Raw genomic sequence first — 20,024 nt, forward strand, 5'->3', positions numbered from 1 at the left:
ACCAATATGTATATCAATCACGCCGACAAAGTGCAAAAATAAAAAGTGGAAAAAAATGTTTTATTAGGGTACCCCCCCTACACATAAAGTGGGGAGTGATTTTTTTTTTCATTTCAACTCTAACGTGTGATATATTGTTGGATAGGTATTTAAAAATAAATAGGGGTTTACTAAAACCATTTTTTGATACTGCTCATATTTTCTCTAACTTTTGAACCATAAGTTTAAAAAATATGAAAAAAATCACAAAAGTAGATCTTTATAAAAACTTTCTAGGAAAATTATTTTCACGTTGATAGGTTGAACAGTTTTTGAAAAAAAAAACGGAAAACTACGGAACCCTACACTGAGCGTGGCCCGATACGCTCTTGGCCGGTTTTTTTCCCTTATAGGGATAACTTTGTACCTCTGTTCCTGTAAACTGTATATAAATCTGTTGTACACAATAAATTGATTACTACTACTACTACTTTTTTCGGTCGGAAAGAGATAAGAGCCGAGACTTATTATTTCTTGTAGGCAGCTAAACTTCTTCTTCCTCCTACCCTTATCCCACGTTATGTGGGGTCGGTCGGTACAACATGTCTTCCTCTTCCATTCTCCCCTATCTCTCGTCATCTCAACACTCACATCTTTCTTTCTCATGTCCTCTTTCACACAATCCATCCATCGTTGTTTGGGTTTACCCCTCCCTCTCCATCCATCAACATTCATCTCCAACATTCTTTTGCCTATATATGACACTCATCTCTCCTCATTACATGACCGTACCACGCCAACCTGCCACTCCTCATCTTTTCCGTTATAGGCGCAACTTTCAAACTTCCCCTAATATACTCATTCCTGATCCGATCCATTCTGGTCACTCCACACATCCATCTCAACATTCTCATTTCCGCTACGTGCACTCTCCTTTCATCCTCCACCTTTTGTCGCCCAGCATTCAGAATTTCAGATCCATAGAATACAGGCAGCTAAACGCGATCCATAAATACCTACAGCATACAACTAAATGATAAATACCTACGCAAATAAAGAAAAGGCATGGTTAAGAATACTTAGATCTTCAAGGAAAGTCGGTTGATAATTATATGACCATTTACATACTTCACGAAGTCTTTAAATATATATTATAGTTAACTGATAATGTGTCTGCATAGGTACATGTGGCCAATCTAGAGTTCATTCCATTAATAGTTAATGATAAACATATTTATGTACCCACAGTCAACTTGCAATAGTATATGTTACACAACGAAATCCGCAAAAATGGGTTACCCTCATGAGGCATAATTTACTTTTCCCCTCACTAGCTCGGAAACACGTGTTTTGTCCTTTAATACCAGCGGGTAAAAACGCATTTTATCCACTAGTGGGTAAAGTAATTTGACCTTGAATAAAGTCAAATTAACTGCTTTAAAATTGATAAAAGTAGGTGAATCTAGTAATAAAGATGATTTACCACCTGTGGAACTACTGAAAGCAGTGATAACGCATTTTTTGCGTTGTAGTTTCCTCGCTATAGTGAGGGGAAGTTTTGTGTTACACTCGGGTGCAAATGTATTTTACTTCTCGTGTGTTAAAAAACTTGTAAGTTCAGGATTCTATTCAACTATAGAATCCTTTCGCTCGTTTTTCAATTCCACACTCGGCGTTAAAATACAACTTTGTCCCCTTGTATAACAAATAACTATTAGCATATACTCGTACATGGGTAGGTAAGTATTATTTGTCAGTTCACTTTTTAACACGTAGTAGAAAAAGTGGGTTAGGTTAGTATTTTCTGCCAAATTAGTACATTACGACACAAGTGCGTAAAAAAGGAAGTTCGAAACGAGTGGCGATAAATTAGACACGAGTTAGGAATTTCCTTTTCGCACGTGTACGACGTTTTTCAGTACAGATGGCCCTCCGAAGCTATTACAGATACCTACTGTTTACCATCAGACGGACGGTACTGTTGTTTGCCACCGAAGAGGTATAAACAAATAGAGTGACTTATTATCACAGGTGACTGTACCTACCTAGGTAAGTAGGGACGAGTACTTTAGAGCTAGATATCCTGCATGTTATGTTTTGACATTTGTATGCGACTGCGCGCTTGTGAGAATTGTGGAGAATCGCGTGCGCATTGCGAACATACCATAAACAATGACGTTCTCGTTAGAATGTACTCTTTCATTAGCATATCTGGGTTATCTATATACAATATACATACACATAATATACCTCACTTGAAAGCTACGTATTGTACCTACATGTTGTGAGATATAGAGTGCTAATCGACTAATTAGGTACAAAGTAGATAAAACGATTTAGTAATATGTAGTTAGGTATGTACTTACATTCGGAAAATTTGAAATTGTGAAAAGGGCGTAGGTACACAAAAGCAGTTCAGTAAAAGTATTTTACTTAAAAATTTATAAACTTAAAATTAAATAGGCAATAAATAACTTAACAATACGGGTTTATGGCGGAGATCGGTTTATGAGGAGATGAGCACGACTGCGGGCTCTGTGGGAGCGGCTGGGGCTTCAGGTTGTGGGGCTGGCTCGGGTTGTAAAGCTGGCTCGGGCTGCGGCACCGCCGGCTCCGGCGCCGCGGGCGCTATCGCTCGGCACACCAGCGTCACGGGGTCGCGCTCCCGGTCCGGGCCGCACTGCTCCTGAGCTCCCAGAAGTTTGTACTCCTCTTTGTCGCTTTCGGTCTCTTGTGGCTCGGCTTCGAACCTCCGTCGGCCGGCGATCTCGACGACCACGTTCCGACCGTCGGTGTCGGCGTACCGCTCGCTGTCCGACCCGATGTCCACCCTGTACGGCGTGCTAGGCTCCACGAACGCTTCCATCACCCTCACATCCGCGCGCTCCTGAAACTCATCATGCTTATTGGTTTTCAGGCCGCCGGCGAAGATGTCTGTGATGGGCAGCTTCATCTTGTCCGGGTAAGCGATGACGAGCACGACGTTCTGTACGTCGGCGCGAACGTTGAAGTCGCCGTCCTGCCGCTGGTCGTAGGTGGCGGGCGCGGCGGCGGCGGCCGCCAGCAGGGTCGCGAAGGCCAGTGCGTGCATCGCGCGTGTGGAGCGGTGTCCCGGCGGAGACTGCGCGCGGCCGGCGCCCGCGCCGCTTTTACCGGCCGCCCGCGAACCAGTCGCCGGATGAAACGAGCACACGGTAACGGTTAACACAACACGATCTCGGTCCCTGGCGCTGCGCACGCGGTAATGGACACACAATTTTTACCCGCTCATTAAGAGGACGCAACGGTGTATTTGTTTATTATGAAAACTAGGGGACGTTCGTTAATTTTCTCGCTTGAAAGATGCAGTTTGCCCTCGAACGTTAGAAACTACGAATTGTTCGTGGGAAGAGAGCTAAGGCTATACTGTTGGTTTACAATAGCGTCGCCGCTGTAAATAGTTACATCTATTGTTACGACAAAACAATCGCTCATAAAGGTCTTGTAACACTTTCGTTATTTGAAAACAAAGAATGAAAGACAGAGGCAAAGGCAGGTGCATCAGAGGCGAGGATTCGGGAAAAAATCAGCTGATTCCCGTAATCTTTATATTACTTAAGTAGTACGTTTTGTAAGTATCCTACAATAATAGGTATTGATTAATGTTAACCAAACCAATAAAATTACTTACCCATGTGAACACTAAAGTAAAGCCACAAAGAGATCTAGAACTATGTTAATCCGGTTATCGCTGGGGTTTAAAATAGAACACGCTTATCAGGAAATTAAACAAAGAAAATATATGATAAAGTAAAATACTTATTCGTCTTGTGATTTATTATTCATTGCTTCGGTGTGTTATATTTGTATTACTAAGACAATTTGGTAAGTTAAGCTATGAGAAATGAGAACGACCCTCTGTCTGATCACTTGATATAAACGATAAAGCCATCTGAATGATGCATGGTATTATTGATGGTATGATTGAGCGCTATGACAAAAAAAGGCGATATATTGTAAAATGTACAATATTTATCGGCAAAATTGTACACTTTACTCATACTAAAAGACAGTAAAAGTACTTGTTTCAGTTAGAAAATCTAATTAACTGTCGGTTCATTAAAAAACATATGGAAGAAAAAGCTTTTTCAATTAGTAATGATTTTTTTTCTGATGCTCGTTTAGGAAAAACCGCGCGAAGCACAGATTTCGGAGCTCTTATTATGTACAATTTGATAAGCTCACTCTCATAAATGCGGTAAATTTAAATTTCTAATATCTTGTACTTTAGGCCCATTAAACAATATTTATCATTTAATCCTTTGAAATTGAGAAATTGAAAGTAAAACGAACTCAATTTTGTCTTGAAAATACATCGAAACAAGTGATCATTTCTCCGAAAATCTACATGTTATCGAAGTTATTTTAGTATATAAATAATCTGCACAATGTGCTTAAATTGCTGTTATCCATTTGTCGTTATAATATTTTATCATGATTTTTTGCCAATTTTTTGAAAACTAGCCTTCCTGTCGCTATTTTACCGGCGACGGACGCCTGCGATTTCAGTGCCGCGCCGGAGCTCGAGGAGGTGAGACGTATGTTGCTTCGCTCTCCGAGTTTTCATCGCAAACGTCGAGAATATTTATCGTTGTGTGGGTCGGACGCCTTGTTTATACACGGGCGATCCTCGCATCGTGTGTGTGTAAACAGCGACCAACGAATTTGATCCTAGATCCGTAAATATTTGCTTTTGTAATATTTTGTTATGTTTGAATGTTAAAGTATTACAACGTTATGATGATAAATATGTGAAAATTACAATACGGTCAAGATGATAAGACACATCAAGATGGTACTCGGGATCTGATGATGGAGCCAGAAGGTGGTCACCAGTACCAGTGAACCATGTAAGTAAACGACTTCGTGTTTAGGCTCGTTGGGTTCGTCTCAACAAGACCTTTGACAAGAGGTGGTACTCGGGATCTGATGATGGAGCCAGAAGGTGGTCACCAGTACCAGTGAACCATGTAAGTAAACGACTTCGTGTTTAGGCTCGTTGGGTTCGTCTCAACAAGACCTTTGACAAGAGGTGGTCCTCAGGGTCTGACGATGGAGCCAGATGGTGGTCACCAGTACCAATGAACCATATGACTAAACCACTTCGTATTTAGGCTCAATGGGATCGTCTCAATAAGATCTTTGACAAGAGGTGGTACTCGGGATCTGATGATGGAGCCAGAAGGTGGTCACCAGTACCAGTGAACCATGTAAGTAAACGACTTCGTGTTTAGGCTCGTTGGGTTCGTCTCAACAAGACCTTTGACAAGAGGTGGTACTCAGGGTCTGATGATGGAGACAGATGGTTGTCACCAGTACCAATGAACCATATGACTAAACCATTTTGTGTTTAGCCTTATTGGGTTCATCTCAATAAGACCTTTAACAAGAGGTGGTACTCAGGGTCTGATGATGGGGCCAGATGGTGGTCACCAGTACCAATGAACCATGGAACTAAACCACTTCGTATGTAGGCTCACTGAAATCGTCTCAACAAGACCTTCGACAAGAGGTGGTACTCAGGGTCTGATGATGGACCCAGTTGGTGGTTACCAGTACCAATGAACCATATGACTAAACCACATCGTCTTTAGGCTCATTGGGATCGTCTCAATAAGACCTTTGACAAGAGGTGGTACTCAGGGTCTGATGATGGAGCCAGATGGTGGTCACCAGTACCAGTGATCCATGTAACTAAACCATTTAGTAATCAGGCTCATTGGGTTCTTACTTCTTCTTAATAAGACCTTTGACAAGAGGTGGTACTGAGGGTCTGATGTTGGAGCCAGATGGTAATCACCGGTACCAATAAACCCATGTAACTGAACCACTTCGTTTTTTTATGTTATTCAAATATGCGAGTTGATTTTTGGTGACCACAATCTCTCTCCATCATCAGACCCTGAGTAACACCTCTTGTCAAAGATCTTGTCGAGACACCCAATGAGCCTAAACACGAAGTGGTTTAGTCATATGGTTCATTGGTACTGGTGACCACCATCTGTCTCCATCATCAGACCCTGAGTACCACTTCTTGTCAAAGGTCTTGTTGAGACGATTTCAATGAGCCTACACACGAAGTGTTTTAGTCATATGGTTCATTGGTACTGGTGATCACCATCTGGCTCCATCATCAGACCCTGAGTACCACCTCTTGTCAAAGGTCTTGTTGAGCCGAACCCAATGAGCCCAAATACGAAGTGGTTTAGTCATATGGTTCATTGGTACTGGTGACCACCATCTGGCTCCATCATCAGACCCTGAGTACCACCTCTTGTCAAAGGTCTTGTTGAGACGAACCCAATGAGCCCAAATACGAAGTGGTTTAGTCATATGGTTCATTGGTACAGGTGACCACCATCTGGCTCCATCATCAGACCCTGAGTACCACCTTGAAGTAATTAGAATTATATTTGACTTATTTTATCATCATATTAATATATACTTTACTCTAATACTTATCATATAACAAAAGCAAACATTTGGGATGGGATCTATAAGTACTTAAATATGATCACAGTTTATAATTATTACTTTAAAATTTTAAATAAATTTTAAAGTAATTAATATTACTTTGCGCTATATTCTAGTCTTTTCGTACAAAATAATGTTTATTAGAAATCAAAAGTTTATATCGAGATTGTGGTTGTTATCAAAATTCCAAAGGAAGGATCAAGATTGTTTTGTCCATTATTGTAGTGCGAGCGAGTGATAAGACGTGCTAGAAAGGGTCGGCATATTGGGCTCGCGCGGGTTATAACGCTCTTAAGTTGAGTAGATAGGTACATATAGGTACCAGCAGCGGCTGATCCATACAAGCCGATTGCCACAGGCTTGCCTAAAATTGATTACTAGTACCTAAAGTAAAGTAATGTAAAGGTAGGTTTCTTTTTGCTCTGTGTTGCCTAACATAAATTTTCACCAGCCGCCACTGATAGGTACATATAGGTATTAGGGTACATATAGGTACATGTTAGGTAGAGTATGTAGAATTGTATTCATACGATGTCTTTTTTAATTTTTACGAAACCTACCTTGATTTCCGCGTGAAAATTACATAATATCATAATGACACCTTTCTGTACAATTAATAAACATTCATTGAATTAAATTCACTGAAATCATAACAGTAATATAAGTTATCTTATATAATCGTGTATATGTTTGTAAGGACGAGGCTACCATCAATGCTGACAAGTTGGCAATCATCCACTCTCCATAGCGTAATGTAGTTTTTTTACGAAGGCGACACTGAAAGTTTTTAGAACTTACTTACTAAAGTAGTTAGTTACTGCGAGTGCGATGGCTCAGCGACCCGTAGTGGATCTTGGCCTCCGACACTGGCATTTTAGAACTGGTAAAGGATAATTATATTAATATTAAGTTTACATTTTAAAAATAGAACTCTTTGCCAATATAATTGTGTGTGCATTTCATTCATTTATCATTTGTTTTACCCTTTAGCGGCAAAATCAAAATTGTATGTTTCACTTCAGGAGGGCGATTTTTGAATCTCGCATACGGGATTTTGTCACTAAATTACCGGTTGAAAACAATAACTTGCTTATTATTTTCAGTGACAATTTTCTGAATTCGAATGCGTGAGACTCAAAAATCGGCCCGCAGTAATCAGTATGTATTTCACGAGAGAATTTTCGTACCATGATTTTCTATGACTTTCAATGTTATTTAAGGCAACAAAAGAGTTATTAATAGACTTCGTTTGGCCTTTCACAATGAAGCTCCATCTCGTGACGCTGTTTACAACTGGTTTAATAAAATTAAACGGGTCGCACTAATTTCACCGATGATCAGCGTGAGGGACGAGGGACGGACTTTTACGGGCGATGACTGAAGATAACATCAGTGATGTGAGGCGCATTATAGAGACTGACAAACGAGTGACCAGCATATTCCGACAACCTTAGGCATCGGTATGAGCATAGAGGAATAAGTAAGGGAAGAGTTGTAACTCCATACATCAGTAAATGCGAGTTATTTGTAGTGACATCTATCGTCATTCACTCGTCAACCACGCGCCAACTAGCGTAAATTATCAGTACTGCTACTCGACACTAGGTGCCGACAGTGTTGCGTCTGCCAAAAATGTAATATTAAAACAGTTTATACCTTATATTATAAGGTGAAGTAATTGAAAGCAAAGTACTGATTAATACTATTGTAATATTAGCTAAAAATTGTTGAGCAATAGACTTTTTGTTCGTCGTGACATCTATTGACAAGTAGCAGTACTGATAATTTACGCTAGTTGGCGCGTGATTGACGAGTGAATGACGATAGATGTCACTACAAATAACTCGCATTTACTGATGTATGGAGTTACAACTCTTCCCTTACTTATTCCTCTATGGTATGAGTCAAGTGCACAAAATCCTCCATGGACATTTAATTTTACTTAGTAGTCAAATCAGGAGGCTGTTAGACACCTCATAATTTGACAGACACCCAAAAATTACCCCTAAAGACGAGTGGGCAAAGTGTTTGCTTAGTTTTTGATTTTCTAAGAACTTTCAGTTTGGCCCTCGTATCCATCCCTTTTTGTTGGAGTAATACCACATGCGGAAGAGTGATATAAAAGTGGCTCGTCTCGAACGCCCGTTCTACACCTACGATGAATTCCTGGGGCCGATTTTTGAATCTCACTGTCACTAAAATACCGGTTGAAAACGGTGAATTGCCTATTATTTTCAGTGACAATTTTCTGAATTCGAACGCTGTGAGACTCAAAAATCGGCCCCCTGGTGCAAACAAAGTCAGTGCTTATGTAAACTCTAGTGATTAATTCAGCAATTCCCGTCATCTTTGTACAAAAATTAAGGGAAAAGTTAATTTTGTTACCAAGATTTTGTTGATTAATTGAGATTTTATTAAGTTTTATTTCGTCATTAAGGTTCTCTAGTATCTATATTTTCTTAATTATAACAATTATCCTGTATATATCTTACGAAAGTCGAATTATATTACTAAATGTTGGTAACAAAATAGGATCAATTAAAATTTGCTGACGTGGCATTGTACAAAGTTGACGGGAATTGCTGAATTACGAATTTATATTATGCCTACTTAATTAACTTTAAACTAGGCACCTATAAGGTTATTAACATAAAAACATGAACGCTGGAAAAAAAGTCACTCGTTTTTGAGGCAGTCGTGTAATTATCAGGTTTATAACTTTCGTAGTCACGACTGTAAATGAAAAGTGGTATATGAAGTCGATATTTCTGCTAATGGTAATTTTACTGAACCAGTGACCTTTGTGGCACCAGATCAGCTGATCCGAGGTTAAGGTCAATCACTGGTCAATTTGTTATAATGGGATAGGAGGCAAACGAGCTGACAGGTCGCCTGATGGTAAGCGATCACTGCCGCCATGGATGGACACCCGAAACACCAGAAGTGTTGGAGGTGCGTTGCCGGCCTTTAAAATGGGTGTACGCTCTTTACTTGAAGGTTTGAGGTCGTATCGGTCCGGAAATACCGCACGCGACAATTCATTCCACAGCTTAGCTGTGCGAGGCAGGAAGTTTCTGGAGAAACGCATAGTTGAGGAAATTTCAAATTAAGTTTATACATACGGCCATCATCCTGGCCATTAACATACAGTATACCTACACTGACACAAATATGGCCAATTACTTAAAATAAAAAAAAACTCATCATAACTTATGTACCTACCTAACCTACATATATTCTATTCGATAGAGTTTTTTCATGCCTACAGACAGACAGACACAGACAGTACAGACTTATAACTAACTGTTATACACATTATGTTATATATCTGGCGTGAAACCGTTACAGTTTCTGAGGAGGCTAACATAATTTCGGAAGTACGCCTACCTAAGAAGTTACGTATATAACCTAACCACAGAATTAAAATTTTGAAAAACCCCCGACCACGAGCTATTGGAACGATTTTAATCAAACATGGCTAAGAACACTCCCGACTAACTCAGCTTTCAAACAAAAAAAAACTAACTCTAAATCGGTTCATCCGTTCGGGAGCTACGATGCCGCAAACAGACACAGACAGATAGACAAACAGATAGACAGACATGTCAAACGTATAACATAACACACCGTCGTTTTCGCGTCCGGGGTTAAAATAGTTATTTGTTATATAAGGGGGCAAAGTTGTATTTTAACGCCGAGTGTGGAATTGAAAAACGAGCAAGTGAAAGGATTCTATAGTTGAACCACGAGCGAAGCGAATGGTTCGAGAATAGAATCCTGAACTTGCGAGTTTTTTAACACACGAGAAGTAGAATACATTTGCAATTTTGCACCCGAATGTAACACAAAACTTTTCCCCTCACTATAGCGAGGAAACTACAACGCAAAAAATGCGTTTTTCACTGTTTCCAGTAGTTCCACAGGTGGTAAATCATCTTTTTACTAGATTCACCTACTTTTATCAATTTTAAAGCAGTTAATTTGACTTTATTCAAGGTCAAATTACTTTACCCACTAGTGGATAAAATGCGATTTTACCCGCTGGTATTAAAGGACAAAACACGTGTTTCCGGGCTAGTGAGGGGAAAAAGAAAGTATTAATGAATAAAATAAAAATCATAATTTAGGGATTTTTCAATAAGAATTTTCATTTATTTTCAACAAAACGATTTATACATCCTAACTTACTAATAAACTTAATACTAAAATAAATATCTATAAATGCATTACAATATCACTTGTGGCTAAGTCTTACTTAACGGACCGTCGGATGCACATACTCGTAATATGCATTTTCCACATCCATGTTTATAGCGTTTCTTATTAAGTATTTAATAGGCAAGTCTTGGAACGGTACTTTTAGGGCAGCAACACACTGGTGCTTTACTTAGCGCGGCACTGTGTGCATACGTTACTCTTCTAAGGACAAGGCTTCGGCCTTAAGGCCTTATTAGTCTTATACGCTTCAGTTGTCATGGGGCTCTCCGTTTAGTGGTGGCGGGTCTTTCTCAGCAGGGGCAGCAGGAATTGAGCTAGGCGATTCTTCAGTCTGTGGACAAATATAATAATTATAAAGGTTAACTTGTGGATTAATTTAAAACACCTAACATACAATTTATTAGACCGTTTCGTTTTACTGTTAAGTCATTTGCCCTAATTGGATTAGATCCTTATTCTGCCACAAAATTTTAAAAAATATGTCAGTAGTTACGTAGGTAATATGTATTTATGTAGATCGAAGGCATCTACTTCCCAGTACTTTCTTGACAAAAATGAGTTTTTATACAGTCTAAACTAGGACTGATGGCAAAGATCCGCTTTTATAACATAATTGAAATGTGGGCGTAAAGTTAACCGGCTCGTTTCTCATTTTCCATGAAATTCGAGACGCTTTATCTTAACTGTTATAACGTTAACGGTAACACCTTGCTTTTGGCGGCTACGCTCACTCGCTAATAAACAAGATCTTAATATTTTCCCACTGAAATATATTGCTTGCACTCTAATTATTTTATGCTGGTTAAAATTACATTGTGAAATTAAAGTTTGTAGATATTACTATCTGCAATATGAATAATCTGACTCAAGTTTTTAGAAAACACTGCTTCACTAAACCACAATTCGGTATGAGGTTCGACTACTATTCTAGACAAGCAACCTTTATTTTTCTAACATAAGTTCCTGTACCCATTAGTGAGGTAGGTATAGTCAATAAAATATTATATCTAGGAATCTAATTGTTGCGTCAGCCTACCTGTGAGCTTTTTCCTGCTTCCTCGTGAAAGCTTGCTTCTGCTCCTTCACAGTGTTCTGGCTGACGTCGAGCACGGACAGGTCGGGCTTCTCGTCCGGCTTGTCCTGGGGCTTCTCCTGCGGCTTGCCGTCCTCCGGCTTCGGCTCCAGCTGCGGCTTCTGCGACGACGGCCCGTCCAACTCCGACAGGTCCAGGAGGTCGCTCAGGTCGATCTCGGAGGCCGCGGCCAGCAGCGAGTCGGCGGGCGCGACGGCGATGACGACGCCGTCGATGTTGAGGCGGTAGTTCTCGGAGCCGTTCTGCCGCTGGTCGTAGTGGCAGTCGGGGCTGGAGGTGGGCGCCGCGGCCACGGCCGCCGCCAGCGCCAGCACCACCGCCACCTCGCACACGACGCGCTTGTAGTTGACCATCGCGGCTGCTGGCTGGAGGCGCACTGCCGGCTCCGCTCGCGGGCCCCGCTATGTACCCAGTCTCCGATGCATTTTTTATTTATTTGCGGAGATAGCGGTACTCTCAGACGGCGACCTACCACCGGTACAACTATTCTGGAATTGCAGTTGTAATGTGCAATAAAATGTTAGAATTAATAATGCATGTGTACCTACATAGATACGTTATTGAGATTAGTTTCCTATAAGTCGTTTGTTCGCTCTTTAAACTGAATTGGGTTTAGTTAAGTGTGCAGACCTGTTGTGATTGTGATAGGAGTTTTTGTGACGAGTTTGTAAATAAAGATAGCCGTGAGCGCATTGCCCCGGCGACCCAATAACCCGTTAACTTTTAGCATCGTTCGAGGTCTAACATCTACATAATAATATAAGTGGATGTATGCGGCGGCGCGTGCATGTAGAAGAAAAAAAGCTCGCGGTCTCTTGTTTGATTACTTTTTGTCTCCCAAGTTTAAGCCGCGTCTGTCAATAAGTAGGCAGGTAATTAAGTAAGTATGGGAGTATAGCTGTATCTATTATTATTTATTAGTATTAATGTAGATTGTAGAGCGCACAAAAGACCCGGAATTTATTATAAAAGAAATTGATTTATAAGGTGTTGTTTATGGAGGTATGTATACTAACTGGTATATCTAGTCTATTACAGTTAGACCAAACTATGTTTGAACTTTATGGCTTAGATAATACTAGTTATACCTAGGCCTAAACTAGCATAGATATATCTATGTATTAGGACAGGGCAAGCTTCCTGAGTTCCTAGATGTGCCTTGCTATGACTTTGCCAAAATTACCTATAAACCTACAAATAAACCCTCCAATATCATCGACGGTTGAAACGAGCTTTGGAGGTATCATTGCTGCGTCATCCGGTACTCTCAACGCCGACTATGCAGAGCCCGTTATGCATTGCTCTTGAGCTCAAGGTTTAGGTCCCGGCAATAACCTAATAATGGCTATAGGTATTTAGCTACACGGCTCGCGATAGCATCGGCCGGCTGGCACAGATCGCAACCTGTCGCAGCTTTCGCCTAACTGTTCCGATAAACGGGACTGGCGTTACTGATCCGCTCGCCCTGCGCCTAGCGAGCCAAGGTACCGTCGAGCTTAAGGAAAAGCTCTTTATTTATTAGGTATTTAATTTTTTTGACCTACAGGCCATCTTTTGGGGGTCTGTCATCTAATGATGCTACTACCCTGCAAAGCTCGGAAAAACACCCGTCATTTTGAAATCATAAACATAAAAGGATCAATAAAATTTATGACACGGAATTGTTCGTACACAATCTAGAGCCGTTATAGGGTACATCGTCATCATCAACATCCTCCTGAGCGACTGGCAAATATCAAATGACATTTAGCACATAAGTTCAGAAAAGCTCATTGGTACGAGCCGGGTTCGAACCCGCGACATCCGGATCGAAAGTCGCACGCTCTTACCGCTAGGGCACATCATATCTAACCGTTATTATCTATAGGTAGCTAGGTGTCTATGTATAATTATACGGAACTGGGTAACCGTTATTATCTATAGGTAGCTAGGTGTCTATGTATAATTATACGGAACTGGGTAAAATTTTCTATATGACTTGGTGGTTCTTATTCATATTCATATCATTTACTGCATACACATGTGTTTACAATAGGTGTTTTTATAGATTAGGTCACAACATGCACCCGTCAGGGTATAGCAACATAGAAAACTTACATACTAGATTCATTCATTAACATGCTTATTATTAAGTAAGAATTACATTAATTGCTTATTTCAAATTTTCTTGTTTATGTTACCTATGTCAGTAGCTCAGTAGTTGGAACCATTGCTAAAAATCTCTATACATTTTGTCAAGTTTATAGTAAATTTCACGAGCCTATTCGATTGGTGTACGTCAACCTAGTTATCCTGTCTATTCCTGCAACTGCCAAGCGACAGTTGTGCTTATAATGATGCAGCCATGTTATCATCACCACCATGGTCCACCATGGTCGCCATGGTTACCAGTAACTGCTTACTTTGGCAGCCATTATTGTTAAGGATCTCTATATTTTGTCAAGTTTATAGTAAAGCTGACGAGCCTATTTGACTGGTACAAGTGTCAACACTGTAAACCTCATAATAAGCACGTCCTGCCAGTTCCTGCAACTGCATGGTAAAGCGATTATGCAAGAGATATCTGTGCTGAGCTTGTAATGATGCAGCCATGTTATCATGATTGCTCGGTCGCCATGGTTACCAGTATCTGCTTGCCAGTCCTTGTTAAGGATCTCCATATTTTGTTAAGCTCACGTACGTCACGACCCTATTTGATTGGTGTACAAGTGTCAACGTCGTAATAAGCACGTCCTGCCAGTTCCTGCAACTGTAAAGCGATTATGCAAGAGATAACTGTGCTTATAATGATGCAGCCATGTTATCATGACCGGTCGTTGTGGTTACGGCTGGCTTTGCCACCCAACGATAATGAGATCCTTTTTAAAGATCAAGCTTTTATTTTGCAGCTCTGTTTTCATTGTTAATTTTCCTTCGTTGAATTTGTTTTTTATCATGCAGAAACGTCTGCGAGCGATATTACATATTTTGAAATTAAAGGAAAAATGGAAAAGGCCTCCGTGGCGCAGTTGGGAGCGGGGCTGGCTCCGGCAAAGCCAGAGGTCGCAGGTTCGAGTCCTGCCGGAGGTGAGAATTTTTCCATTTTTCCTTTAATTTAAAAATGTTTCATTCGTTGATTTTTTTATTCATTTCTCATTTTCATCAATTACCCTCCTATATTCGCGAAAAAAGCGTACACCCATCCAAAAGGCCGGCAACACTCCAACCCTTCCGGTGTTTCGGGTGTCCATGGCCGGCAGTGATCGCGTACCATCAGGCGACATATCTGTTGTTTGCCTCCTCCATAAAAAAGATATCGATACAGCTATATACCAGCACTGGACCCAGCAAGAACGAGTAAAGCTATGAGCTATCGGCTATAAAAACGAGCAAAAAAGGTCGCTCCCGTGTAAAAAAAGAATAAATACGAATATCTACCTACTCGTACAATATTATCTCTATTTTTTCATTGCACTTGATTTCTGCATTTACAATTTACAAATTTTATGAAGATGTAATAAGTTCCAGAATCAAAAAGTCCATAATGTTTACAAAAAACATGTATAGAAATATACTAACATTGTTTAGTTATATTTATGAGAAGGCATTGAAAGCTCATTTAGAAGCGCGCGTAAGCGTGACACGTCCGCGGACAGGGGACTTCAGGATTAGATCAACAGGAGCCCCCGAGGGGGTTCCGAAATAATTTGACAGAAAGGGGACCGCGTGCTTTTGTATGCCACAGGGAACTATGTCATGATAACGACTTTTTGGCCTATTTTTATCAGTGTACAGGAAAGGAAAATGTTTTCGGTTTCTACCTATAAGACCGATATAAAAGGATAAAAGTCACCGATCGTTATACCAATCTAAAAAATCATAGCAGAACCTATGCCAAAAATTAGGATACCTATATTTTACATATTTGAATTGAAGTCAGAAGTAAGGACTTAAGGAACAACCATCGTGTATGAAGCATCCATACCATAGGCAATAGGTAGGTACATAATTATCCGTATATTTACACAATTAATGAATATAATATTGGTAACAAGGCTAGCACATGATAGACGCGAGATTATGTCGCGGCGAGATAAACTACCCATCCTTAATAATTCTATGTAATTATAAAAAGACGTAGGTAGGTACCTATCATATATGTCGGGTCGAATCACTGTCGCGCCAATCATGTGCTAGCCCTGCAGATAACACTTAAGTACGATAGAGAATGTAATGTAACTAATGTACCTTCACATTTATAACAGTTCCCATTTAACTGTTAAGGCCGTATCGTGCAGGAGTTTCGAACGCTGATGCATTGCCAACATTCTACGCTAACTGCATAAGTTCGAGAACGTTCATCTGGCAGTGAACGGAGGACTTTCGCGGTCAGTCCATGTATTCGGAGCACATAATGGGTCTGGGACACTTATGCGCTTTGAATGTAGGTACCTAGGTTGAATGACCAGGAAATAAACAGCTATGTAAAGACAGCAAACAAAATCAAAGTCTTCACCCTTAGCCATCTATTACAACTGGATAAACTCAGTCTTTGTCAAGGGCGGATGTATTCTGGGAGGTCGTGATTAAATTCTAAGTAAGGTACAGCGGGACAAATCTCGACTGGGGGCAATTATAACTAATCCATTTTTTTTATTATTCCTATGATGTTGAGTTCTACATGTAGATATCCACTGAACACGCCTACCATACATAACCGGTGGACACTTTATTTAACATTGTAAAACATGGAGAAACAGGATTAGTTACATTTGCCCTCAGTCAGGATTTGCCCCGCTGTACCTAATACTTAATTTTGTTTATATTTACGGGACGAGGGGTCGCGCGCGCGTGGTCAAACTCTAGGTCCTTATCAGGCCCTAGGAGGGTCATGACCTCTCCTCGTCCCTGTATCTGCCCATTGGTCTTTGTGCAGATTTAAAGGGAACGATTCCCACCGGCTTGCCTAAAATCGATTAGTAGTAAAGTACCTAAATTAATATTAAGGTAGGTTTCTTTTTGCTCAGTGTTGCCTAGCAGAAATTTTCACCAGCCGCCACTGGTTAACCATCCATTTTCGTTGGTGCAAGTGGCCCTAATTATCAAGTGGATTAACTAAGGATCAGGTGTTATATATGTACCTAATATTTACCATACGAATACGAAGGTAAATAACTACCTACAATAAATTTGATCACTGTACGAGTAAATGCCGAGCTTGGCCTGACTTCCAAATAGCCGCCTTATAAACCAAACAACCGTTCGCCATAAATTCATACACTTATAAGTTATAAAAGCTAGTATAACAATTTTGCCATGAACCTAGTTCCCATTGCACTCAAAGCTGCGAAGTAGGCAGATAACGGAGCCTGCGCGAGGCGCGAGGCGACGGGAGCGGCGCCTTTCTAAAGTTTCTAATTAAGGCGATATATTTCCGTAGACGCTGCGCGCACTCGTTTTTTGAAGCCGTTAAAAACACAGGAAAACGCAATGGAAAAATCTGAAAACGATATATGTTAAATTTCAGGATCTGGTGAGTATGTTATGGAGTTGAACAACATGAATGTTACAACTTCGCTCGATAGAAAATGACTCCAAAGTTACCTCTTCTTTTAACAATAAATCGTTCCCATAGCTAGGATAAAAACTTTTTTGACTTGTTTTTTACTTCAATATATAGGTAATAAGATTATCTAGATGAATCTGATGAGTTTGTGCCGGTAGCGTCATTAAAATAATATAATATTTACCAAATACTACCAAATCCGCAAAGGAAAGATGGAACAACTATTAACCCAATTTTAAGACCTGTTACTAATCCTGTTTTTGCAAAAAAAAAATTTTTTTTTCAAATTTTTGAAATTGAAAATATTTTTGATGGCACTTATGGCCTCTTCAGTCGCGCGGCGGCGCTCTCAGGATGGACCTGTGTCAGTTTTCTCCGCGTGGTCACGTGTCATTGAAACAATGGGGAACAAAGGTTTGAGGAGGCAGAAAAAATAATTGCGTGCTAGAAAACAAATAAATAAAGAAAATTCTAATCAAAGACTGTGAAAAGGGAGGAAAATGATAATTTATATATACTCGTAAGTATTTCATTTTCATATGATGTTATCAAGTGACATTTACGATATCTAAACATCATAGATTTTAGAAACCCCTAGATGACGCGTCTGTGACGTCATTACAGCACAACTTTTCCACTTGGAAAATATATGACTGATGTCCAGCTAGTGAAGAAACTTACGTATAATTTTCTTAAAAATATTGAGTTCGAAAGAAAAGGCGGCGGTAGGTACAGTACTGATTGAAGATCAGGTAGGGTAGGTATTTCTGTCTTTCAAAATTTGGTATAAGGTTAATTAGATCGTGCTACCCTCCGTCTATATTTTTTCTGTGTCTATGCCAAACATGTGGCCAGCCTGACAGAAATTTTGTTTGACAACTGTCGCCATTTTTCCACAATAGTTAAAAGATTTCAGTATTTTAACTTCTCAATAAATTTTGATGAAAGTCCATAATCATACATTGATAAAGCTGGACAATTTTTTTTACTTTTATTTGGTGGGTATGATTACGGTACTTTATATTTACAGATATTTGCCTAATTTGCAAGATTATATGAATCCTTCAACAAGCTGTCTGACTCCTTTGACAACAGTTGATACTTGATATGAATATACTTAAGAATTCAAGGTAGGCATAGAATGGTATTGATACTTTATCTTGTGCTGGGTTGTATTTTATTTGGAGGTACGGTAGTGGCGGTAGTGCCCACGCCAACACGAGTGAAGCGAAGAGAAAAGCTGTTTGTTGAAGCATTTTGTCGTTCTTCTGAATCCTCGAAATTTTGGTCTGGTTTAAACCAGATAAATATAATTGTCAGAATATGATATCTAGATAGATTTTATTCATATCTTAATATAAATAGCATAGATTTCATCAGTGACTAGATGAGTGATTTCATCATGTTTGAATGATGATCATCAAAATATACAAGTAAGTAACCTGCCATTAGTAGGTTCATAAACAACAAGAATAAAATTCGACCCTGGCATGTATACAGCTTAAAAGCTTTCAATATGAAAATGAAAAAGCGTTATTTATTCACGACTGACAAATTTAATGTGTATTTTTAAACAACAGTGACATGACATAATAATCTTTTTACATAAAGTCTATGGTCAAAGAAGCTGACGGTTACTGTGTTCTGTTAACAATATGTTTATAAGAAAAAACTTCTACATGAAGTAGAAAACTCGCCGAGATGTTAATCTTTCCCCTCCTCCCTTCAGTTTTTCATATATTCATTTTCAGTTTTTTTTATATATCCAGGAAAACCGTAAAAGCTACAGTTATGATGTTTAGGAGAAGTAGGTATATTTCCATAAAATTCTCTACACAGTATTATCTTTGCAGGTAAATAGTTGTAACTCGTTATTTTCGAATTGTGCTCCTATTTACTATGGGACTAATGTTGAAAACGCAAAAAAAAATATCTTTTTTATACATTTCGACTGTCATGATACCTACAGCTCATTTCTATGGAACATCCAATTTTTATTTCGTGGTTTCAGCATTGGACCCTTAGTAAAAGTTGTTCATAATGACCTCAAAAGTCACTATGCAAAAAAAACGATAAAATTGATTGTAGTTTAGGTACGTCCTTAAAATCTCCGACAACGCTGACCAAACACACTGTAACTATAAATAATTAGTATTACTTACACAAATGATGAAACCTAATAAAGAAAATAAAGGCGGTGATCATTTACAATCAGGCGATACAGCTGCTCATTTGCCTCCTATTTCATGAAAAAACTAAGAAAGCCCAGTTAAAATACGGCGATCATTATACTGCGATCCGTCTGTGCCATGCTGCCGCGCGAATTTGAGTTCCCGTGTGCGACAAGCGAACAGAGCCGCGCGGGCGGGGCTGCCCGGACGCCGCGCACCTCACCCCCTTGGATTGGTTAGTTTGACAGATCATCTCGCCTTAATCCGACTTGACCGCAGCCCTGATTGCAAGCACTTTATTATATTTATGTGTATCTATAACAGTTCCCTGTGTGGTGATAAGGGACGTGGTGAAATAATATACAGATTTTAAGATCAAAAACGTAAGGATGATTGGACAGCGAGAGGCATGCACCTTTGCGCGTAGTTGCATAGATCGACTGATCCGACTTGACCGCAGCCCTGATTGCAAGCACTTTATATATATTTATGCATGTATCTATAA

General features: G+C 39.7%; 3 protein-coding genes across 3 annotated transcripts in view; all 3 read right to left on the bottom strand.

Moving 5' to 3' along the window:
* The window catches only part of LOC125227748, a 48,691-nt gene that overhangs the window by 15,656 nt on the left and 13,011 nt on the right, over positions 1-20,024 (bottom strand). The gene's annotated exons all lie outside the window — the stretch shown is intronic.
* LOC125227749 lies at positions 2,394-3,236 on the bottom strand. Its single transcript, XM_048132063.1, has one exon. The coding sequence runs from the start codon at positions 3,068-3,070 to the stop codon at positions 2,486-2,488; it is 585 nt and encodes a 194-aa protein (XP_047988020.1). The 5' UTR covers positions 3,071-3,236; the 3' UTR covers positions 2,394-2,485.
* On the bottom strand, positions 10,615-12,221 carry LOC125227751. The gene is made up of 2 exons (XM_048132064.1): positions 11,747-12,221; positions 10,615-11,041 (listed from the first exon to the last, which is right to left on the bottom strand). Exons 1-2 carry the CDS (start codon positions 12,154-12,156, stop codon positions 10,981-10,983), a joined length of 471 nt encoding a protein of 156 aa, XP_047988021.1. The 5' UTR covers positions 12,157-12,221; the 3' UTR covers positions 10,615-10,980.

The sequence above is a fragment of the Leguminivora glycinivorella genome, chromosome 7 (assembly GCF_023078275.1).
Source record: "Leguminivora glycinivorella isolate SPB_JAAS2020 chromosome 7, LegGlyc_1.1, whole genome shotgun sequence".
NCBI lineage: Eukaryota > Metazoa > Arthropoda > Insecta > Lepidoptera > Tortricidae > Leguminivora > Leguminivora glycinivorella.

Bases quoted from the DNA above. Each gene is read 5' to 3' on its own strand.
- LOC125227751 (XM_048132064.1), bottom strand. From the start codon at position 12,156: ATGGTCAACTACAAGCGCGTCGTGTGCGAGGTGGCGGTGGTGCTGGCG. The intron at 11,042-11,746 runs GTAGGCTGACGC...ATTTGTCCACAG, and splicing joins AAGCAGGAAAAAGCTCACAG to ACTGAAGAATCGCCTAGCTC.
- LOC125227749 (XM_048132063.1), bottom strand. From the start codon at position 3,070: ATGCACGCACTGGCCTTCGCGACCCTGCTGGCGGCCGCCGCCGCCGCG.